The sequence below is a fragment of the Thermobia domestica genome, chromosome 10 (assembly GCF_964235325.1).
Source record: "Thermobia domestica chromosome 10, izTheDome1.hap1.1, whole genome shotgun sequence".
NCBI lineage: Eukaryota > Metazoa > Arthropoda > Insecta > Zygentoma > Lepismatidae > Thermobia > Thermobia domestica.
The window spans coordinates 24,737,770-24,763,806 of NC_137463.1; the positions used below are offsets into that span (position 1 = coordinate 24,737,770).

The following is a 26,037-nucleotide window of genomic DNA, read 5'->3' on the forward strand; positions in this document are numbered from 1 at the left end:
TTTTGATGTTAGTATTCCCAATTTTTACCTGTCTGCAGTTCTTTTCTGCTTAAGTGGCTTAAAAATTATAACAAATTTGTTATAAAGCTCGAAGATTCCAATTTAGCACCAATCTTCAATTTACCTAATTCCAGTAAGATATTTAATTAAGGTCACAACATGTAAATTTTTCTATCAAATAACATTTGTATTATTGTAGCGCCTGGTTTTCCGAATATCGTCTTGGTCAGAAGAGAATTTTTCGAGCACTGCTTATGAAGTTATGAATTCACTTTAATACATCTTATTATTATTATTAGAAAAAATGAAAATACTTACTCCAACATTTTGTTGAAAGCAGCAGAATTAACGTCGGACACAAGGATTATTGAATTCTCCTTTAGCTTCTCCGACAGCGAACCATAAAACATCGTTTCGAACACTGAACTATGTATTGAAAGTATTATTTTATGGGCTCGAAATTCCTATAAGAAACAACATATTCAGTGTATTACGTTAAACGAAAGAAAAATATTAAACAGGACATGTTATTATAAAAATCACAATGGATGAAAATTCCTGCAGAAACGCCGTCTACTTTCTCCGTAAATAAACAAAAATATTTCCAAATTGTTCGACTGATTGCACATGACGGGGAGGTCAGGCTATACGGTAAACCTTCTCTTGGATTGAGTTGAGGTGATTTTGAGTTTAAACGTCCCGTTCAGCAGTGAGGCTATATGAGACGTGGACCTACTGATTAACGTGGAATCCGAACCACATGAGCTCCCACCGGGAATCGAACCCAGGTCTCCCATGCCAAAGGCGCGTACGTTGACCGCTTAGCCACGAAGGAGCTCAAACCTTCTCTTGGGGAAGGGTGAAAAGTCATAAGTGAGGCTGAGGACTAGCTGAAGTTATGTGATGCAGGCTATGTTATAGGGTGGTCACGAATTTCCGTTTGGAATACTTTGTTGGTTGTTTTCGGTTAGGTATGGGTCGGTTCAATAATGCTCCAAACGGAGGAAGGAGAATAGAAGTATCACTGTTATTTGGGAAGGGGAGAACCAATGGAAGAGTATAACCATGGTATGACAAAGACATGAAGAGTTTGGAGAGGGGTTTTTGTAACAGTCTTGTTAAAACATAAATGTTGTATATTAAAAGTTGGGCATCATGGAAAGGATTGGTGAATTTATGCTTAGTCTAAGAGTTTAAGCATTGTTAAGTTTCTAAGATTAACAAAGAAAGAAAAAAAACTGAACTATAGCACGTAAACAATGGAACACGATCGCGCGCTAAATACAGAATAATAAAGCGTATACTCAGGTTCCTTTCCCCTCGATGACTGTTTTCAGGATGTCGTCATCCAACACATATGATCGTCCACTGCGAAGTTCATCCGAAAGATTCACATTTCCCTAACGGAATTTCTGCAACCAATGCCTGGCGGTGCGTCCGTTCGCGGCATTCTTCCCAAATGTCTGGCATATGCAGTGACTTGATGCACCAACTGACAAGCTGACAAGTCACACAACAAGCACATGCGAACAAGCTGCTTCGATATCTCCATTTCTCTTCGCGGACTAGCTATGACTGCTGTGTGTGCGCAATGTGCCTGTAGTACTGAAGGTCGATGATCAGACTAAGGGTACGAACATGCCGAAGAGACCTCGCGATCAAGGTTCGCGGTCGCACCCTCGATACTGGCACAAACACATGGATTCAAATGAGTAAGCGCATGCCGGAGATGTACGTTACATCGCGACCTAGAGGTCGACCGCGAGGGTGAATTAGTGGTCGCGATGATAAACAACCAAGTTTGTTTTTACATCGATGTTCAGCGGACGCATCGCTGTGGCTCGTGTTTTCACTGGTTCTCCCTGAAGCGCTGCACGGAATAAAGTCTTCATTTGTTTCGAACTTCGTCTGCAGAGGATTGTGTGTGTCTATGCTCGAGAGGTTTTGCTGCACTATTAAATTTGATTATGAAAGTCATATTACTAAAAGTAGTGAGGAATGTTCCAGCTCAAACAATATCATAATAGGCACGTTTTAAATAGGGAATGGAAGAAATTAGCAATTGAAATGGGAATGTCAGATAAGTTATTCATACTTATTTGAGAATTATATTGTAGCCTATTGTATAAGGCAGTGGCGGTTACAGGGAGGGAACTTTCCAGCTTAAGTCCGTAAATTGTAGAATTTCTAAAGAAAAAAGAAGCTACCGTTCATCATATCTATGCTTAAAAACTCCATGCCTCCCCATTCAATTCCGAGATTAATAAAAAAAAGGGTTTCTTCTAAATTCGTTACAGATATAAGTTTAAAAAATACCTGTAAAGACAGGCACGTATTCATAGGGAGAAAACATCGAATTATGGAATTGCAGTGACGAAACTTCATTTACTGAAGTTAATACCCCTTCCACCTCGAAACCTAAAGATATACCTGTTTTTTTTTCTTTCTTTCTTTCTTTCTTTTTTTTTAATTTACTGGGAAATGATTTCTCGCCTAAGTGCTGAAGGAGGGCATTTCTTCACAGAAAATTTTAAAAAATGTAAAAGTCTTTGATTTATTGATAGAGATGGACAAGAGATGAGACAAGTATTTTTGCGAAACAAAAGACGAGACTGGTATTTTTCATATCTCGTCGTGTCTATCCTTATTTACAAACTGTTTGGTCCTTTCAGTTACAAAATTTGGTTTCGTAGTGATTGTGATGCACTGACGGAATAATTTCACACGCGTCACAGTAATGTTTCTCTTCAATCTGAGAACTTACAGCAAGGATGCGACCTCCTCGATATGCGCGCCCTTCATACATTGCGACCTAGACATTGAGGTAGCGACCGCGACTTAAACCTCGACCTCGATCGTGAGGTCTATTCGGTATGTCTTTACCCTAACTCCCGATCGCTTAGCAGGCACGCGTATCATTTCGTTTCTTCTCTGCGAGTGCCTGATTAAGCAGGTATCCAAAACGGCAAGAACTCTTCTGGTTACTTTGTACATTTCTACTATTTCCTGTTTTAGTACAGATGCACGTAAAGACGTTATCTTTTTCTAAGACACTGATTCGATTCAAGAAAATTGTTGCTATCTATTACCGTTTATGGCCAACAATGTTAAGACCGGAAATGGTTAATTTCTTAACTTCTGGCTTGAATAGAAGGTAAACGGAGACGATCAAACCTAATTTTGGAACGGTGAATTGATTCCTAAGAAACAGGTTGTAACTATCTCTAAACGTTTTCTTTTCATGAAAATCAATATTCAGCGGGTGAAGTAAAACTGGAAATGATCAATGAATTTATGCCACTTCAGGTTTGAATAGAGGGTTAACGGATCAGATAGAACCTATTCTTGGGACTCTGAATCGATTCGATTCCTGAAGGCCGCTTATTTCTTACTGTCGACACACAGATGGACATTTTTTTTTTTTTTTTTTCATTCGCTCAGCCGCGTTACTGTCAGCCGGTACCTTGAGCATCCAAAACCGACGAAGTATCATCATTGCGAATGATTTCTCTTTTGGGTTTATTTATTTCATAATTTTGAAGAAGGAAAGGGAAGGGAAAAAGGACGTGAAAACACAACAATGGATTGGACAACAAAACAAAAGATAAAAAAAACGAACAAAAAAAAAAAACTTAATATTTGCTTAACTCTACTCTCATTTCTAATTTTGTGAGATTTTGTGTTTTTTCTTTTATTGAGTTTGTTGCGTTTTTTTTTTTTTATTTACCTTTTGGTCATCTTCTTTTCTTCAGGTTTTCACTCTGTATGTTTGGTTTCTCTGGTTTCTGCCTACATTTCTCTCCTGTGTGTTCTATTTCACATTTGCACTATTTACACTGGCTTTTCACCTGTATATTTTACCTCTTTTCACTATCCTACATCAACACTACACTACACTCACTACAGACACTGACACTGACTGCTTCTGATGAAATCACTAACCTTTACCAACTAATATTTACACTAAAAACACACACACACACTACACTTATTTTTATCTAAATTTTCACATTTTCAAAGTTTCAATTTTCTTATGCTACTATATAAGCGTTTCCTGTTACTTCTGCTTCGATGCTTTAGTGTTCTCAGTTCCGTATCAATGTCAGTTTCCACCCATTTGTGCTGGCTTGAGGTCTAGGGCCCACTCAGAGCACTTATAATCCATGGGCCAAGAGGGTGATAATTCCTCCCCCTGGGGAACTTTTGCTACTATATTAGAAATGTTCCTTAGGGTCCTTAGAATCAAAAAATAGTTGTTGGTCAACATATAATTGCAACACCTGGGTCCTGGGGCCCTTAACCCTTTAGCACCCGTGTATATTTACAGACATCGATGGGATCACTTTAAATGACCGTAGATCAGACCGTTAGTGCAACACTGGAACAAGTTATACCTCGATCGATTTGTAAGACTGTAGGCTTTGAGTTTACGTTGTGAACGGGACATTTCAGTGTACAAAGGAAAATTAATTGAGGAATATTTAAGAAAATTTCCCCTAAAAACGTCCCATCTCGCGATTCTTTTAGTTATTATGTGGCAACACTGCAAACTACATGAATAATAATAGGTATTTGTGTGTCCCATTTCATGTTCAACTTAAACTGAAAATTTCATCTTGATCCGTCAAATATCAGCAAAGGAAATTTGTTTTTTATAGTTTTCACAGAGTTCATAATAATAGATTTTCATGAAAGTACGAGTATGCGTTTATGTCAATGTTCCGACCGTCAGTGCAACACTGGAACAAGTTGTACCTCGATCGATTTGGAAGAGTGTAGGCTTTTAGTTTACGTAACGAACGAGACATTTCTGTGTACAAAGGAAAAATAATTGAGGGATATTTAAGAAAATTTTCCTAAAAAAAAGTCCCTTCTCGCGATTCTTTTAGTTATTACGTGGCAACACTGCTAACTAGGTGAATAATAAAATGTATATAGATGTTCTGTTTTATGTTCAACTTAAACTGAAAATTTCGTCTTGATCCATCAAATAGCAGCAGAGGAGATATGTATTTTATAGTCTTCACAGAGCTCGTAATAATGGATTTTCATGGAAGTATGAGTATGACTTTGTGTCAATGTTCCGTTTTATTTTTCTATAGAAAACAAGTTATACAAATTATTTTAGTTGATTTTCTCATTCGTTATATTATGACAAACTCCCAATACCGAGAAATCCCCCAGGAAGGTTTTATGATTTGTTCGTCCATCGCATAATAGAAATAATTTCAAAGCAATAATTTTACTGTTGTGTGGTTACATTATGTTCCTTTAAAAATACTTGTTGTTCTGCTATTCTATAATGAATACACTTCAAAACATGTCTGCTGATAGGTGAAGTTATGAAACAACTTTCGAAGTTATTGCGTAGGGCATGTATTCCTATTACATGTGCACACAGATAATCGCACTTAATATAGTACGATATGTAATATGTAGTTTTTTAATTGCCGTAATATTAAACAATTTGTTATATTCTTTGTGTTCCTATCTGTCTGTAAGTTCATAATACTAGCACATTCGCTCTGAAATCCACGTGTTCTGAGTTATTCTGGAAAAGAATGACAAACAAAAAGAAGCCAGTCAGACAGACGACAATTAAAACAAGAAAAAGGATTACTGTTGTGAAAAATCCAAAATTCTGCGTAATACACTATGCATAAAACAAAACTGAAAGGACGACAAATTTCATTAAAAAACATAAGAACTTTCAGGTCAAAGTACTGCGGCAAGAGACTGACACTGCAAAACTGCACCGATTAACATCAAATTGCATCCAAATTCCTACAGAATACGACACAAACAAACACGGTCTATCCTTGGGACTACCAAAGTTTCATAAAATTACCACGATTGCTAAGTCAGCCTGGTGAATCATGTGTTGCGGAAAATTGTACACTCTTAGTGGATAATTCACCATATTTGGAGCGTACTGCTATATGGCAGTATGTAGCAGACATCCTATTTAACGAGGAGCAGTGCGTATTTGGCCAGAAATATATCTAAAATTGGGATCACGAAAAAAGGGAAAGGGTGTTTCATGGGAAACTCTAGTAACATGTGTCACTAGAATAGCTGAACGTGTCATTAAAGGAATACCTATTCGATAGGAAGACGAATCACTACTGTTACACACAAGAAGTGGATTTCAGGGCAGCCGAAATGAGGTACCACAACTTGTGCCAGATCGTCGAGCTGAAATTGTTGATGGAAGAAACATACCTAAAGATAAATTCATTGAAGACACAGTCTGTGCAGGTATGTCAGTAAGTGTTTTAGTTATTGAAGCAGCTTTATTGTTACTACGAGCTTTTATTATTCACCATGGACATGCGTCACATCTTTCGTGGCTTACCACGGTAAAATTGCTACACGCCATGAGCTTAGACTTACATCATCATGTTTTTTTAGTTTATATCTATCCTTTTAGCTGCAAGTAATACAGGCCTAAGTCTTCGGAAAACCCGTGTCTCCAAATTTTTAACGCAAGATGTTTGTTCAGCTGCTTCAGGTGTACCATGGTTGATGTCAAAGAAGATGCTCCTAGGTATAACCGTCAGATATCTCACAAGCAGAACATAATTAATAACTTGACTCAACCATACGTGCCAACTCATCTTCATATTCACAAATATTTAGATTATAAACAACAATGTATGATTGTGTCGCCGAAAGCGATGATAACCTCCAGCTATCAGTCATAAAAGATTCATCTGTGTTCTTCCCCTTTTGATGTGATAATTTCCGAGGATTTGCATATCACTTCCACTTAAAAGGGTAAAACATGGGGCATTAGGCAAATCTGAGCTCTTGGAACGTAGCAGTCCCGCTGTGGGCGGCCAGGAAGGAACTCACACCTGTTGGTGGTGATTAAGAATAGCTCGCAGTAACAGTAAATCTGTTTCAATAACAAAACACTTAGTCATACCTGCACAGACTGTGTCTTCAATGAATTACTTTAGGTATGTTTTTTCAATGAACAATTTCAGCTCGACGATCTGGTACAAGTTGTGGTACCTCATTTCGGCTGCAATGAAATCCACTTCTTGAATCTGTAACAGTAGTGATTCGTCTTCCTATCGAATAGGTGTTCCTTTAATGACACGTTTAGCAGTTATAGTGACACATGTCACTAGAGTTTCCCATGAAACACCCTTTCCCTTTTTTTCGTGATCCCAATTTTAGATATATTTCTGGCCAAATACGCACTGCTCCTCGTTAAACAGAATGTCTGCTACATACTGCCATATAGCAGTACGCTTCTTTTCCAGAATAACTGAGAACACCTAAATTTCAGGGCGAATGTGCTACTATTATCAACTTACAGACAGTCAAGAATACAAAGAATATAACAAATTATTTAATATTACGGCAATTAAAAAACTACATATTACATACTATATTAAGTGCGATTATCTGTGTGCACATGTAATAGGAATACATCCCCTACGCAATAACTTCGAAAGTTGTTGCCTAACTTCACATATCAGCAGACATGTTTGAAAGTGTATTCATTGCAGAATAGCAGAACAACAAGTATTTGCAAAGGAACATAATGTAACCGCACAACAGTAAAATTATTGCTTTGAAATTATTTTTATTATACCATGGATGAACAAATCATAAAACCTTCCTGGGGGATTTCTCGGTATTGGGAGTTTGTCATAATATAACGAATGAGAAAATCAACTAAAATAATTTGTATATCTTGTTTTCTATAGAAAAATAGAACGGAACACTGACACAAAGTCATACTCATACTTCGATAAAAATCAAATATGAAAATTGTGAAGACTATAAAATACATATTTCCTCTGCTGCTATTGGATGGATCAAGACAAAAGTCTCAGTTTAAGTTGAACATAGAATAGGACACATAAATACATTTTATTATTCAACTAGTTAGCAGTGTTTCTACGTAATAACTGTACATTGACACAAAGTCGTACTCATATTTCCATGAAAATTCACTATTATGAACCCTGTGAAAACTATAAAATACATATCTCCTCTGCTGCTATTTGATGGATCAAGACGAAATTATCAGTTTAAGTTGAACATAAAACAGAACATCTATATACATTTTATTATTCACCTAGTTAGCAGTGTTGCCACGTAATAACTAAAAGAATCGCGAGAAGGGACTTTTTTTAGGGAAATTTTCTTAAATATCTCTCAATTATTTTTCCTTTGCACGCAGAAATGTCTCGTTCGTTACGTAAACTGAAAGCCTACTCTCTTCGAAATCGATCGAGGTATAACTTGTTCCAGTGTTGCACTAACGGTCTGATCTACGGTCATTTAAAGAGATCCCATCGATGTCTGTAAATATACACGGGTGCTAAAGGGTTAAGGGCCTCAGGACTCAGGTGTTGCACTTATATGTTGACTAACAACTATTTTTTGATTCTAAGGACCCTAAGGAACATTTCTAATATAGTGGCAAAAGTTCCCTAGGGGTGGGGGGTTATCACGCCCTTGGCCCATGGACTATTAGTGCAGGCCCTGGTCCGTTTTATCCTTCGGCTGGCATGACTGGGATGGGCCGTTGTATTGGCCAGAGTTGCGCTACTATCCTCGCTTCACCTCTACTCGTGCACTCACGCAACATTCACTCTTGCACCGGAGTTCCTTTCCAAACCGAGAGGCTGGAGATGCAACACACATTCTGGTCCAGTGCTTGGGTTCCAGGAGTCTTTTCACTGGTCCGAGGACTTCCTCACACGTTCTTCCACTTGCACTCATCCTTCTATTCTTCTTCTATAAGTTTTCGTCTTAGTTCGGAGTATTCATTTGTCAAATTTTCCAATTTTTTGCAGTCTTCCTCTACTTATATTATTTCTTTCAACCGTTTTTCTCTTATTTGAGTTCTTAGTTCTAAAATTTCTTCTAATAATGGACACCACATGACATGGTGCTCAGGAGTTCCTTCTTCTCCGCAGCTGGGTTTTAACTTGATTCTATGGGTGTTCGTATGGTCCATGAACTGATAGGTAATGAACCAATCCATATGTTGGATTTAAATTATTTATTTTTAGTCTGTCGACGATGCTAGGAAAGATTCTATGTAATCCAATGTATTTCTGCCATTCTTTATGTGACAGTTGCATTATGTTGTCATTAATTTCTTAATTATCTTTTAGATTTCTGTTAAAAGTTTTCCTAATTTTTCTTTTATCTTCTTTTCTTAACCAGTAATTACCTAGGTAGTTGCCCTTTGCAATAACATATAGTTCATTGGTTGGATACCAAGAATTATACAGAGTGCGCTATGCGAAGTAGTGTTAAAGGCTTCAGACATTCTGATTAATAGGTTTCTTTGTGGTCTATTGATTTCGTGCCGTTCTATAATATAGTGCAGGCCACTTATAACGAATTCGGAAATAGTGAATTATTGGATATTACGAACACAAATGAAATCCCCGTCATACCGCTATTTAAAACATGAAAGAAATTACCTATATCACGAAAATATTTTCCGTAAAGATCGCTTATAGCGAAGTTTTCAGAACCGGATTATGTTTTCTCTTCTGCTCATGGATAACTCAGGTACGGCAAAAAAGGTTTTTATAGCTGTTGTCGCTGTGCAAACCAAGCATGGCTCACTCTTCCCCCACCCACTCGGATGACAGCAGAAATCGCCCCGGGTGCAGATATTTCCGGCAGCGCGCATCCACCAGAGTTCAAGGTCAAGGTTAAAAATAAATCTATGTTTTTAATGGAGCTCATTATGTTAGACGCGGAGAGAAAGTAAGTGCGTTTTTCGGTAGCTGTAAGATAGGAACACGGCGCAAACTGATTTTTTAAAACTCGTGTTTGTACATTGCTACGAACACCGACATCAGACACGGTTCAGAAGAAAATTACAGACTTCTTCAAGAGTGCTTGAACAGGTACGAAGAACTGCAATATGTACGATAGGCTAAATAACAACCCAATTAATAAAAATATCTTCAGATGTAAGTCAGATGTAGTTTATTATTATGCCGTCCCATCAGTGCCCTAAATTTCTCATGTCTAAATTGAGTTTTGGAGTTTTTGTGCTAACAAAATTGGATTTAAAAAGGTTCTTCTGCATATTATTGGAATCGCTTTCTTTTGAACAGGGCGAAAAAAATATTACAAGATGCCAAATTAGTGTATTTCGGCTAGCGCTCAAGACTCTCGAGAGGGTTGAAATATAGGCGAAAATGAACTCATAAAGAAAACTACTGGGCACACGGTAGGTTTAATTTTCATATTAAAATTTACCCTTCAGCATCTATTAGTAAATATATACAGGGTGTTTCAAAACAACATCAACGTTTGGGAGATGATTCATAACACCAAGATAAGACGAAAAGCAGGGCGCAACATTTCCGCTCGTCAGGTTGCCATTCGCAACAAGAAATTTAGAGCTGGCGACTAGTGTTCAGTGAAAGAGTGGATCTTGTCTTAGCAGAGTGGGTAGAATATAAACTTTTGTTTTCTTCATTGACGTTGAATCAGACACGGAAAAAGATTTACAGTCAGAACTTCATTACGAGATTCCCACATTTGCTTCCAATTGTCACATTTTGTGCAGTTTTTCCTGTGAGTACTGCTTCGTGTGATACAGGCTTCAGCAGTCTCAACAGAGTTAAGGCTACCTATAGAAATTCACTGAAGACTGACACATTGGATGATTTGCTGACAATTTCCGTCAATAGCCCTTCACTTCAATAGCCCATCCGAAAACTGCAATCGACAACTGGTACTTCAGTGCAAAGAGAGAGCGTTATACAAAAGTGAAGTCTTAAGGTAAGATATTTTTTAACATGTATATGAATTGTCCAATTCAAAATTGATTATTCTGAATCTAACTGTCTGATTTTGAAATTTTATCCTCTGATGTAAACTCTTTCTTTGTCAAACCAAAGGCCGAGGGGGCTCTCATAATTTGTACATGAGAGATACTGGTGACCATCATTTTTAAATTGGCTAGTGCGTCTGACTGAAATTTTGCGCCCTGCATAGACGAACCTGCACAAATGCTTCCCTTCAGAGTTATAGACTGCCCAAAACACGAAGAAAAGAAAAAGAAAAAAAAAAAAAAAAAAACATTAAGTTAAAAGGTCCATAGCTCCAGCAGTATGGGATCTACCGTAGTCGGGTCATGACTTCACTTAGGTAATAATATGTGCGCTATTTAAAAATACATGTTACAGAATCCTAAGGTACTGCCCTAACAATTTGTATAGACATAGTCGCTGAGTAGTTTAAATTATATACCCGTAGCCAAACTCCCTCTATAAACATTGTGGCAATAATACCTTAGAATTCTGAAACATGTATTTTTGAATCGCGTACATATTAGTTCCTAAGTGAAGTCTTGACCTGACTACGGTAGACCCCATAATATTGGAACTATGGACCTTTAAACTTTTTTTCTTTCTTTTTTTTTTAATGTCCACAGCCTATAACTCCGAAAGGAAGCATTTGTGCACCCATGTTGGTCTATACTTTTCGTCTTATCTCTGTGACGAATCACCTCCCAAACGTTATCCGTGTTCTTTTGAAACAACCTGTATATTACTGGAAAAGATTTATACGATAAAATCAAATATAATTAACGCAATAAAATCTACTTTCTACCTGAAACTGTTAATTTTATGTAACTGAGTATAAAATTACGATACCTCATTGCCAACCTTAAACTGGCAATCTGCAAATGTCTGTGTTTCCAATATATGACGCAATTTGTCCCTCAGTTTTGGTGTCTGGTCCTGCCACTTATCCATTGCTTATATTCTGAAAAATAAACATTAATTAAATCTAAGTAAAATCTCGTTAATGGGTGGGGAATTTCGATTAAACAAAGAGACTATCCGGTTGCAATGATGTGAACGGACTTTGGGGCAGAAAATTCAGACTCGATATTTCAAAAGCAAATTGTCCTAAAATCGATGGAACATAGTAAAAAATCACGAAACATTAACATTAATGTCAATGGAAAATAAATGGAAAACAAATAATTTCTGCACTTATCTCAAAAACCAAAAAAGGGAGATGGCCGAAATTCAGCTTAAATATAGAAGAGATTATCTAGATTCTTATTCCAAAAGCAAATGGTCCTAAAATGAATTGAACATAGTTAAAAGAGCATGAAACATTAATATTAATGTCAATAGAAAATCAATGGCGTGGGAAACCCGGGTTCGATTTTCGGCAGGAGCTCATGTGGTTCGGAATCCACCTTAATCAGTAGGTATACGTCTCATATAGTCTCACTGCTGAACGAGACGTTAAACTCAAAATCAACTCAACTCAATAGAAAATCAATGAAAAATAAGTCCTTCACTTATATCAAAAGTCAAAAGAGGGACATGGCTGAAATCCACCTCAAATGTAGAAGAGACTACGTAGATTCTATATTCGAAAAGCAAACTGTCTCAAAATGGATGGAATATACTAAAAACTCACGAAACATAACATTACCGTCAATGGAAAATCAATGAAAAAATGAAGTCGTCCACATATCTGAAAAACTATAATAAGGAGATGGCTAATTGATAGCTTATTGGAACGACATACTGAAGAGCTTAAAAACGATGTATAGCATGTAAGGTAAATATGGGTAGAACATTGTCAAAAGTCAAGTTGTTTGAATAAAATCAGTAATAATGATAAAGTATAAGCATCTTTTTCGAATTACCAAGGGCGCCCCACGGAGAGGTTACGTGATTGAAAATCTCCCATCTGGATTTGGAATTTCCAGACTCGATTTAGCACGCAACGTGATTTTGACCTGATTACGTAACAGTCTGGTCCTTATGGCAAACCGGATATGTCCTTACAGTCGGTAGAAGTGAAATGAAATAAAATCATTAAGTTTTACCTCCCACGGTTATGCCGGTGAGGCTAAAGGAGACGGTTATGATCAGACATGAATGAAATGGTGGGATGAAGTAAGTGGGAGGAAACGGGAGAACCCTGAGGAAACTTAGGCATACGGTGTTTGTTCACCACAAAGTTCACTTGGCGTGAGCTGGGATCGAACCAAGGACCTCAAGCACCTTAGGTGAACGCAGTACCACTGAGCCACCGTGGCCCCTTGGTAGAAGTGAATCATAGTAAGGAATATGTGTGGTAAAATTAATATATTTCACATGAGAAACGACTTATTTTGGATTTTAAGGATTGTGATTCTCTGGACTTTCCCCTTTACCCTCAATTCATTACCTCATTTTGACAACTGCTTTTAAAATTTGAATAACAAGCTTATTTGATTTTCAAGAACTTCGGAGTTAATACTGAAAACTGTTTTCAAATACAAGCTTAGTTCGATGTTTAGGGCTTAAGTTCCCGCAAACAGCTGAAGCTTCTTTCCCCATTACCAGTAAGAAATGTAAAACCTGCTACGTTTATTGAATTAATCACTGCAGATACAAAATGGCAGACTTTTATTTAACCCGGACACAACACTTTTCATTTCGAAATGGCGCAGTATTAGCCTTACAACGAGAACATTGTATTATAATTGTCAATGCCCTGGGTTTATAAATGGCATACAGCCATCAGTGCCCGGATCCCAACCAGAAATAGCTACGAAGAGAGAGGAATTTTACAAAAAAAATACCGGGAATTCTGTTCTGATATTTATTATTATTATTATTTGCTATTTGTTTCTGCATAAAATAATAGGCCTAGAACCTTTACATTCTAGGTATCTTACGGCAAGGTTCTAGAACAGGTCCTCCTCCAGGCCCACCAACCAGAGGCCAAGTTAGGTGAATTACGACAAAGTAAATTATTTCTAACTCTTAACTGACCAAAATACCACTTGCATAAAAGGATTTCTTCTAATAATCTACACCATAAAATAACAGTTGGAGGCAGAGCCCCCACACACCCCAAACGTATATTAATTTAGAATATATATATATTATTACAAGAGATGCAAGTGGGATTTTGGTTAATAATTTCAAATAATTTATTTTGTCGTAATTCACTCAACTCGCCCTTAACAAAAAAACAGGAACATTAATAACATCAGACAATGGAAAACAATATACTCATTATGAACAAATGAATTTAAGAGAGCATCACACTGTATGCCAGAAAAAAACATTCTGCAAACTCACAAAACCCAACCACACATACAAACACAATATAATCAAGAAACAGAACACTAAAAGAAACTATAAAATGTATACAGAACACACGAGGTATAAAGCAATATACTGCAATATATAAATGCTTTAACAGAATCACACAATACAATCACCTCGTACCACGCCTATCGCCAATGAACAATTCAAAAGTAGACTTCGAAGACGAAAACGAAACTGAATGGAATTTCGAATAAAATAAAAAGCGAACTAAAATAAAATTTATGCACGTAAAATCAAAGAAATAACGAAAAAAAATTCGTTTATCTAAAATTATAATTAATTAAAACATTATTATTACTTTATGTATAAAACAACAGACTTACATGACTAGTTTGGTAAGTAAGCAAATATGGTAGTGGACTCTACAAAGAAGTTCAAAAACTGGAAGAAAAGAAGACAGACAAGAATAAGAAACGAAAAGGAATCAAAACGAGGTACGTAAAATGTATTTCATTAGTTTTATAAAGGGGACCCTGTGTTCTAGAAACTTCCCCCGTTTTACTAACATCGATATGACGATATGCTTATAAAGTTGGCCAGCACTGTATTGTTTCAATATAATCGGAATAAATCAGATTCATTTCATAGTTTGACAATTTTGTGTAAGTAGAAATATTAATATTAGTAATAGGATCTAATGGGAATCAATTTTAAAGTATTTTTAGTGATAATGATTTTCATTTATTAAGCCAGAGTCTCCACTTACTTTTATTTTGAGTTGAGTTGATTTTGAGTTTAACGCCCCTTTCAGCAGCGAGGCTATATGAGACGGGACCTACTGATTAACGTGGAATCCGAACCACATGAGCTCCCGCCGGGAACCGAACCCGGGACTCCCACGCCATCCGGTCATGGCACAAATGGAAATTTTAACGGCACTACTCAGGATAAATGTAACACCCACAATTGAGCTTTTTTTTTTTTTTTTTTTTTTTTTAAATATAATTCTGTGCTCCCAAGGCAGAAGTTGACGTGGCACAGTTTTAGAAAATCACTTTGTTCAAAATTGGGAACACTTCTCATATTATCTTGCGCATTGCTGTCAAAACCTAGTATGTTGAAATAAAATGATTAGGACTCCTTATTTTATGTCGACATAAATAAATTTAGCTACAACGAGCAAAATATAATAAGTGACTGTAATTTCAAACAAAGTGATTTTCGGCAAAATGTGACATACCAACTTCGGCTTTGAAACTATAGAATTATGATAATACTATTTTGTTTAGAAAAGAAGCACATTAAACGAGTTGAGGAAACCATCTGCAATCGATGAAAGTAAATTAAAGGAATGAACAGATTTAAACACTTAGCCACAGTTGCATCAAATACGAATGAGGTTTGGAAGAAGTTAAAATTAGATTGATGAAGGAATAGCTATACATGATAATAGATTTACTATTTCGTAAGAAGAATGGAGAAGCAAGGTGGCTTAGTGGCAAGGCGCTCACCTCCGGTGCGAGGGAAACAATGAAATTAAATCTTTCGATTTAATGTCTCCCAATTATACCTGTTAGGCTAAAGGAGGCGATGATTAAGGCAAGTGAATGATGATGGAAGAACTGGTGGAATGAGAAAGTGGAAGGAAACGGGAGTATATCGAGAAAACCCACGGACACGATGTCGTCCACTAGGACTTACTTGGACGGGGATCAAACTAGGGTCCCCACGCACCAGAAGTAAGCGTTCTATCACTGAGCCACCGTGGTCACCTGTTTGGTGCGATGAGTTCAATTCCAGGGCATGTTAGTTTGTGGCGGACAACATCGTGCCCGTGGGCTTTTTCAGAGTGCTTCTGTTTTTCCCTACGTAGATTCTCATTCCTCCAATTAACTTCTTAATCATTCATTTTCATAAACTGTCTCTTTTAGCCTCAAGTGCATACTGTGTTTGGGTTAGCCTGAAGATGCCATACCTCTCAGGGCTACTCACCTGTCATAGCTCATTATCACTTGTCTGATTTCCAATCTGTCCGTTCACAACATAAATTCCCATGTCCAAATACGCTTTACAGTAAAAGTGAACAAAATATATCAAAATGTAATTTCATGTCTGCTCCCCCATTTTATATCTGTATGCACTTGGTGGGAAGGCACTAAGGGGTTAACTGGCGCAGATAGCGGCCCCAAAATACAAAATTTACCGACAAATGAACAGAATCAGACGAAACGTCAGCATTACAGGAACATAAAAGGGATCATTCCGTGTGAAATTAACCAAGCCCAGAACCTCATGGTGTCAGATTTCGATGAAACTTGGTGTCCATGTAGGCCTCTATGAAAAATGATCATGCACCAAATTGTAGTCCTGTTCAATTTCAGAGTACAGGGTGGTAACAAATGGACAATTTTTTTTTTTTTTTTTTTTTTTTTTTTTTTTGTAGAATCTTGTTAGCTTCAATTGGTCATATCTCCCGTAAATAGTATCCTAGAGATAAAAATAATATTTCATTTTGAAGAGGAAAAAATAGGCTGCAAGACATGTCAAGAACATTTCTTTGAAAATCAAATATTTTCCGGACAAATTTTGGATCAGTGATATCTTAGAAAGTGCCCATTTGATTTCCTTGAAATTGGGTACCAAGGTAGCCCCATATGTCCACCATAAGTGTGCCAAATGTCAACTTGAGTCAAGAATGGGCCTGGAAAATGAAATGAAATCTATAAGTTTTACGTCCCACGGTTATGCCGGTTAGGCTAAAGGAGACGGTGATAATGAGAGATGAGTGAAATGGTGGAATGAAGAAAGTGGGAGGAAACGGGAGTACCCCGAGAAAACACACGAGCACGGTGTTTGTCCACCACAAAGTTCACTTGGCGGGGGCTGGGATCGAACCCGGGACCCCAAGCACCAGAGGTGAACGCTCTACCACTGAGCCACCGTGCCCCCCAAGAATGGGCCTGGAGTCTACAATGATTTTCGTGTGACCATGTCGGGAGAGACACCTGGGTTGCTAATGTGGTAACTTGCCAATTTGTCAATAGTGGTGAAGTAAGGTGTAAGAAATATTTAGCTATTACTGACCTGCTGGAAGTGATCAATTGTTAGTGATGCCTGTGTTGAAGCAGTCAACTGGCTTCTTCCATCTCTGTTGCTGAGCGTGTATGCACGGCCAGCTGGAGTTATGGGATCAACAAGAGAGGTGATGTCGCAAGCAGACAGTGAGAGCTCATCTGGTATATCTGGATACACAGAGGAAGGTGCTGGTCCATGAGGTCTGAGAAAACACAATTTGGCTGTTTCATGTGTCTCGTCGACTTGCAGAACACAAGCAAGCCACCGTAGGTGCAAGTAACAAAGCCCCTGATTCTATCAATGGTAATTTCAGCTTGTGAGCCATCTGCTGCAATTACTAACTCTTATTTAAAGTCTGGTTTAGAATAATATTACCTCATTGCGACCTTTCTTTGAGACACAAGAGCCACAGAGTGAAATTTACGGGTTCCAGAAATATGTCGAACTGGATCAAATCTGTCCTTTAGAAAGGTGGCTTCCTCTTCATTTTCCCCCTGTGTGCAGTACACATACAACATTTTAGAATCCGTGCTGTCATTCGTAGACCAGCTGTACAACTGACATGGAGTCATGATGTGATTTGTGTACGATCTTTGAAGGCTTGCTTTGCAACATTCCTTTTCAGTGCACCTCCAATACGATCACACACACCCTTGCCACGTGGGGTTGCAAAGAAATGCCTTGATTCGAGAACCTTCTAGAATGTTTACATATTTAGGTCAATGCAATGTACTACGATTGATGAATGTTCCAAAGATCCCCACAGGATTACTGAATTACAGATTGCACCAGAAAAACACTACTGCTAGGTCAGTTACAACTTACTTCACCAGTACTGACAAATTGGCAAGTTGCCACATTGGCATCCCAGATGTTTCTCCCGACATAGTCACACGAAAATCATTGTAGACTCCAGGCCCATTCTTGGCCCAAGTTGACATTTGACACACTTATGGCGGAAATATAGGGTTACCTTGGTACCCAATTTCAAGGAAATCACATGGGCACTTTTTGAGATATCACTGATCCAAAATTTTCCCAGGATTTCCCGAAAAATATTCGAGTCTCAAATACATGTACCTGACATATCTTGTAGCCTATTCTTTCTTCTTCAAAATGGTATATTATTTTTCACTCTACCTCAATATTTACGGGAGATATGACCAATTAAAGCTAACAAGGTTCTACAAAAAACATCAAATTTGTCCATTTGTTACCACCCTATACTCTGAAACTACAGGGGGTACAGGACTAAAATTTGGTACATGATCATCTTTCATAGGGGCCTACATGTACACCAAATTTCATTCAATTCTGAGACGATGAATTTTTTTTTTTTTTCCTGAAAATTTGGTTGATTTTTACATGGAATGGCTTTTTACATGGTAATATTACAGTAACATTGAAGGTCACAGTGTGGGGTGATTAATTACGGAGAAAAACGAAGTTAAACTCTGGATTGTGAATTCAGAATGATTTGCTCGTGCATTGATGCGATATTAAGTAAACAGGTAATAGAACATAATATGGCAGTGTTTCAAACCAACTGTCTTAGAAACCAACTTAGGACGTGTATGCTGCAAATAATGGAGGAGAATACAGAAATAAAAAGCGAAATTTACAAGAGCAGAGTTGCATCTGAAACGAACAGGGCAAATTTTTTTATGCTAGCCTATATCATTTTACGAGGACATAAATTTGTAAGACCCACGGAACAAATATGTTACTTGATTTCACAATATGATTATACAAGTAATCAAAATAAATTGGAATCTGGCCCCTTAAAATGTATAAGGTAGAATTACGAAGTGGAAAGTGTATTCTTTACCATGTAGTACTCCATAAGAAAGACACTATGAAGTGAAGTGCTATGTGAAGGCAGCGTTCAAACTGTTCATACAAGTATCGCAAAGCTGTGCCACACATAAGGTATGTGTCTGATGCCATACACAGAGTTTTCCTACCTCTCGTTTTTGCGTATACTCACCATCGCTGACCGCCTGTTTCCTACAGACGCAGCCTCTTGCTAACGTTGACTCTGCTGCGTTCCTGTCCTGACTAGGTTAGATAGCATTCATGCCTTTTAGTGGTTATGTTTTAAAGTTAATTCATGGTTTATACACAACAGTTTTTGTCATAAGTGCAGATGCTGTAGTTATAATATTCACCTAAAGTAAATTTCAGTGCCGTAACAAAACTCTTCGGGACCCCGGTGCAAGAGGATATTTGGGGGCCCCACAAGTGAACATATTTTTCAATATAATAGTAAAAGCAGCAAACTCAATATTACACACATACACATATACACAGAAATACTTTCCTTCAAAAGCAAGCTTAAATAATGGAATAACGTAAGATAGAAAGGGTATATTTACATACTATAGCATTTCCCGATTTACGATAATTTTATAGAGCTTTTAAACAGCACAGTATCGTATCTATCGTCCTTTCAGTATTAATAAAAATGAGAAAGGTATTAATCACAAAAATTTTTAAGTAAACAAACAAAAAAAAATAAAAATAAAAATAAATAAATAAGAAATAATGTTATTCATAGTTATACACATGTTATTTACAGAAAAGTACATCATGATTAAGAAATAAAAAGGGGATATGAGGGATGGAAACAATTTCAAAATAAACTTATTGAAATGGATTCAATACAATAAAATACAACAAAAATTTAATGTCGTTTCCAAAAGTTTTTTCTCCTAGCTTTAGCATCAGCAAATTCTGAAACAATCTTACCTATGTTGTCTTGAAGTTCGTTTTCGTTCTATATTTAATATAGCAACATAACATTTGTTGTGAGGTACTACTTCTTAAGTACCGTACTATAGTTCTTAATAAGCTTTAATTTCGAGAACGAGCGTTCAGCAGAAGCCCCACTTACTGGTATTGTTATAAACATTCCACATGTGGTAAGCACATCAGAAATAGACACAGAATACCCATTTTCCACTAAGAATAAAGTTATTTCCCGAATTGTTCGAAGGTTACCTATTTCAGTCCTATTATAATCTCTGAATACCAGTATTTGCCGTGGAAAATCTTATCTTACATCACTACTGCACTTTGTAGCAAAGTTATATCCAGATTCCTGAACGTATTCCTCAGATGCAGACAACAATGTTGCTGGAGTGAGGAAAGAAAAGCTATTGAGCACTTCGTTCCGTGAAAACAGGTACCAAGTTGTGACACAATACAATTCAGAATAGGATATAATACAGTGAACCGAAATGTATCTTCTGATACATCTACTTTACTATCCGTAGTCAGTTCATCAAAATATTTCTTTGCAAACATTTTGTGTTTCTCTTGAAATGTTTCTGAAATACTCAATTTCGAGCACAGATTTTTTGTGGATTTTACAAGCTCGTCATATTCCCCGAAGACCTTTCATTTGCTGAAATGATTTCTGCAGATTTTTCTCTGTTATTTGCAGATATATATCAGAAGACTACAAACTTTTAGAAGTTACATACATGGACATTAGGATCTTTTCCCAAATGACTAGAATCAACACAAATTCAAATGTCTTTACTTTCTTTAACAGGGTGTCTACTAACATTCCAAAATGAAATTTCGTGACTTTTTCTTGATCAAATCATAAAATTTCTTAATATTTTCAAGAGCGAATTTGGGTGTGAATTTTCATCCATGGGATAGGAACGTACTTTGCTTGAGATTTGGCAGTGTCTAAAGCCGACCATAGACATTTTTGGTGGTGAACTTTGACGTTTTATAGAACAAAAGTTCCCAATGTGTATTTACATTTGTAGTTTAAAAAAAAATCGTGATCCAAAAGATAAATTTCGAGACTTTCATGACGTTTTCTGATTTCGTGACCGAAAGACACCCTGTTTAATGACTCACCTACTCTCAACTCATCTAGTTTCTTACTTGTCAAACAAATCGCAGTAAAGAACTTTTGAACATCAGCAATTTTCTCTATCATGCTGCTAGAGGAGTATGTTTTGTTTCCCACCTAATTATACATTTTTTTTTAGTTTCCTTCTTTAATTTTGGAGTCATTACATCACCAAGAGCCTAAAATTGACCAACTAGATGCACTTGAACTAAAAAGAAAAAAAGGAAAATACCTTGAACATAAAAAATAAAAAAAAAAAAAAAATGGAAACGTATGTGAAGACCAGATTATGCACACAGCAATGAACGTACGGAGCGTTTGTAGTAGTATTACTAATACTTGCTTGGAAACCACTATAAATTCCGCTCGTCACTGATGCTCCATCATATCCCTGCCCTCTGCACCATTGTATGTCGATTTGGTTGCTGAATAAGATGTTTATAGTTTTCGGCACCATGCTTATCTAATGCATAAAATTCTACGAATCTTTCTTTAATTTCTAATGTCGCTTCTTCATAGTTCACAACAACGTAGCGAAGAATGACACTAACCTTAACAGTTTTTGTTATGTTCAATATTGTATCCATGATTATTGAAAAAAAAAAAATAATAATCGAAGTCTTCAAACATAACTTTATGATTACTTCTTCCACATAAGAAAAAAAAAATAACACTTTATAAGCATTCAGTACCGAGTAATAAACGGGTTTAGCGAGGTCTCTAGGCTTGGAGGAAGCAAAAGCAGAAAAAATATTCATAAGATGGCTGGCAATTTTAAAATTGACAATTATTTTCTCTTGCACATAAAAAATTAATAATAAAGTCAGCAGTCTACTGAGTAATTAACGGGTTCGACGGGGACCCCAGGTGCGTTGCACCGCTTATTGTTACGGCACTGGTCAATTTGCACTTACTAATGCAACTTTTCCCTTTATAAACAGTTTCTAGGTTAGTATGAGTGTATTTCCTGCCAAGAGTTCATATTTCATGAAATGTACGTGGCAACGTAGTACTGGAAAGAAGTATCTTTGTATGCCCTTTGTAATTTGATATCTGAGGAACACATGAATCATAGAGGGTTCCACACCTTATTCTTCCTCTTAAAATTTATTTACATTATACTGTAGTATGGTGTTGTTTATAGTGCTTCTTGGAAATATGAGAAGGTAAGACTTCGTTGTTTTCGTTATTTCTGAATAGTGTGTAATTTGCAACATTTAACAGTTGGAAGTTATTATTTTTGCGAAGTAATTCAATACAGATGAATACTATCTACTGAAGAGTAAAAAAAAGCATTAAAATAAGAAATATTTGTAACTACGAGTAAAGAAAGAACAACGGAAATTAAAAAGAAGTAATTCTAAGTACGGTATGTTATAATAACAAATAAGTACAACGTTGAAAACAGATTGATGTGGGTCTAATCGGGGGCCGCCAACTGAGGAAGATTAGCCGGTAATGTTTGAATGTATTTTAGGCTAGTATCATCAACAAACGTGACCATTACTATAGGGTGGCACTTGAATTCTTAATCTGCACGAGAATTCCTACTGGTCTCGTACCATACCAGGAGTAATAAATCTCTGATTTATTATACATATAGCCTACTTTGCATTATTCGTGGCAAAAACAGAATTCCGGAAGCTTTGCGTCTCGGGTGTATACCTGACAGGTTTATTCACAAATCGGCAACAGTTTAGAGATGGGGGGCCAACGCTGACCCCTCCCCCTAAAAGGATGATTTACAGAAGTGAGTTGATAGTGGTGACTAGCAATTGATGTTTGAGTAAAGCGTGATGAAAATTTTAACTACGGTGATTTTGCCTTAGATTGCCAAACTTGAGTTTTATAGTGACTTATGTGGGAAAAGAAAGTGAACTATTCGTAACACAGACAGAAAACGACGTGCCCTGCGGGGCTCTAACCCGCCTTCACTTGCTAACGCTCGCTCGGCAATACTATGTGAATTAAATATTAGTAACCTAATTTAACGCATAGAACTATAAAATGACCGAATCTGAGTAGAACATCGCAAAAAATTAGGTGAAAAAGCTAGCCACCCATCGCTAAACAAAGGCCTACAAATCTACTGAAACTCTGTGATGCCAAGCAAATCCTTAGCATCTCCACAAAACCATCGACGGCTCAAGCACCATTTCTGTGACTTATAGTGAGCCGTTGTGAACAACCTCATTTATGCGTATACCCGCCATCGCTGACGCAACTGCTCCCTACGGACACACCCTTCACTACCGCTGCTGTGCTCCTGCCCTGACTAGGTTAGATAGCATTCGTGCTTTCAGTGGCCACCTAGCACATCTTGGTTTGTTTTATGCACTGTAGTTTTTGTCATACTTACATACTGTAGTTATATTCATCACAATTACAAATAAATAATCACTACTAAGTGAGCCAGTCACTAGCAAGTGATTTGCGGAGAAACTAAATAATACTGAACATTAATTTAGTTGAAACGACAACTTAATTACTATATAAACCTTTTTCGGTCGTTTTCTGTTTATGATAAAACTTGATTTACTGAAACAATTATTCACTAGTGCTTTAGCAATGCGAACGCTAATACCTGTAAATATCCTATAAATATCCAGGTTGTCATTGAATTTCCTGTTCACTTCAAGTTGTTTTTACCGGTGACCAGTGTTTCCTTATTTCACCGTCAAAAGTACTGCCAGGTTCTGTCAGGCAGAATACCCTCCAATGAGTATCAAATATCCCGCGTATTCGAAAAAATTTCCCTACACAAGGGGCCCCATTTCGTAACAGTATTCCTTCAACGCAATGCAAAAATATCCGTTTTAGTTTGCAAGAATAGGCATAGCAGTTGTATCTCGATTTTTTCCTTTTTTGCCCTGCGTTACGTTTCGCATTGTTTTGCGAAGGCTGGCGTACAGAATATCACCCTAGAAAATAAATAGTAGTCTAATGTTTATAATAGGGCCTATGTTCACTTTATAATTAATATAGTGAGCTATAGTTTAATAAAATTCTATTATGACGAAATAAATAATGAAATAATGATTAATGGTCTAAACAGGGTCAAAATCCATAACTATCTGATTTTTTGCTCGATAAGATGTGTCATATTCCCGGACAAGTCACAACAAAGAAAATTATATAGGGTGACCAAATCGTCAACTAGTAAAAACGGGACACCTTTTATTTCTTGATAGGTTGCTCCCCTAAATATATTTTTACCCTCTCTGTCTCTCTCCCTCCCTCTCTCTCTCTCTGTATCTCTCACAAAATTGGGTAAATTTACTTTTTTTGTTTTAAGACCTATTGAAAAGGTTGTGGGATTAATTAGATAACAAGTAACTATCAGCAGCTAACAAAAAATGAAATATTTGAAAACATTACTAAAAATATATGAACGCTCAAATCTGTCACCGACAGGATTTATAATTACTCTCAGCATCGGATTCTAACTCCTTTTATTTGCTTTTTCTTACTTTTAAACATTATTTCATTTACAACTAGTTTTCTTTTTTACTTTCACTTTCATAGTTCTGTACCTTTATTCCCCTTTCGTAGTGTGTTACATCTTAGTCAAATCACGGAAACACTGTACTGTACTGATGACAGCGCCTCAGTCTTCCACCGCAGGAAAAAGAGAGTAAAAACAGGTTACCAGCCCCTTGTACTGTCGTCTGCGGAGTGGGGAGGCCTAAGAGGGAAATTAATGGAACCAACACATTCATGGGCGGCGATTACGGGGGCAAAGGGGGGCACATGCCTCCACTTTTTTGAAGTTGCACATTAAGGTATATAGTTTCATTCGGAAATGTAAAGTTTTGTATCTGTTATTGGTTCATAGAAAAAATGGTGCCATATATTTGTCGTTGCGTGAGTACGTATTGGTTATTTGTCTTCCCGTTGAGTTAAGAAAGCTAAAGGAATTTGGTTTTAATTGCCACTGAAAATAACCCCAAAAATTAACCTATTGGAGCACAACAATTCCAGCATACTTTCACTTCTTCTTACAAGGGATCGATGTGCTATTTAGTCGCTTTGAAACTAATTGAGAGAACATTTCGAAAAAAAAAAAAAAAAAAATAGTGTTTCACAAGTTATTCTTTAATTGTACAAAAATTCACAGTTCCTAAAATATCTTTTGTTATTTCTAATAGTAAGAAATATTGATTAAAAAGTAATATGAAACAACTTCTATATTTTCCATTGTTTTGCCGTGTATACGAGTGAAGTGGTGTGTTTAGGGGTGTATGAGTGTATATATAATTAAATTTAGTGAATTCTAGGTTTTAGGATTATTTTATATAACTAGAGTGTGGAGTGATTCTAGGTATTGTGTTTTGACGTGGTCCAAAAAAGTAAAAACTGCACCTAATGGCAACAAACATGTTTCGGGAAGCTGCAAAAGAAAATATTTCTTTGAATGTATATGCTTGTAGTATTTACTGTCTTTCATTTTCTAAGAGTAATAATATACATTTAATAGCATATGTAGAATTAAAAATTAAGTTGTTCATTAACCCCTAGTTTCAATGTAACTTCTACAAAACAAGCCTCATTATTCATTACTATGATTAATATTATCTTTTCTATTTATTTGTTTTGCAAATTTGTTATTAAATAATCTGATCTCACAATTTTCCAGACAGAATTTTAAGATATTCATGAGCAAGGAATCAAATCTCTTCTTACACCTTCGTTGTTTAAGAGTACAAAGGTCTAGTACCTACTTCCTTTGGTTTGTCAATTTACTTAATAAAATATGAAATACGATATACGGTATTTTAACTGAAAAAGATAGTATCATATTAGTTATACAACCTTTCGGCAAAGTGTTAGAAACAATCAGGAAAATTAAGATTGATACACAAATATTCAGATCATGTCTTGCCCCTCCTCCCATTTTTAACGTTCAATCGCCGCCACTGACCACATCCAATACCGTAAATATCGTAAAGATGTTGCTCAGTAATTAGATATATCCAATATAATCACATACCTTAGAAAATAATAATATAAATTAGGAAA

The 26,037-nt window shown here is 36.6% G+C and overlaps 1 protein-coding gene across 2 annotated transcripts in view; it reads right to left on the bottom strand.

Moving 5' to 3' along the window:
• LOC145662378 (kelch-like protein 40a) overlaps positions 1 to 23,760 on the bottom strand; it is a 44,223-nt gene extending 20,463 nt beyond the window's left edge. Inside the window, exons 1-3 of one of the 2 annotated variants that reach the window (XM_081727894.1) lie at positions 23,603 to 23,760; positions 11,658 to 11,769; positions 319 to 464 (exon numbers count right to left, since the gene is read on the bottom strand). In XM_081727894.1, the coding sequence (XP_081584020.1) occupies positions 319 to 464; positions 11,658 to 11,759 (248 nt within the window). In that variant the 5' untranslated portion in view covers positions 11,760 to 11,769; positions 23,603 to 23,760. Of the gene's footprint in view, positions 1 to 318; positions 465 to 11,657; positions 11,770 to 14,455; positions 14,479 to 23,602 lie in introns of those variants that run through there. The other variant, XM_081727895.1, reaches the window with a different exon arrangement.
• Positions 23,761 to 26,037: the final 2,277 nt, after the last annotated feature.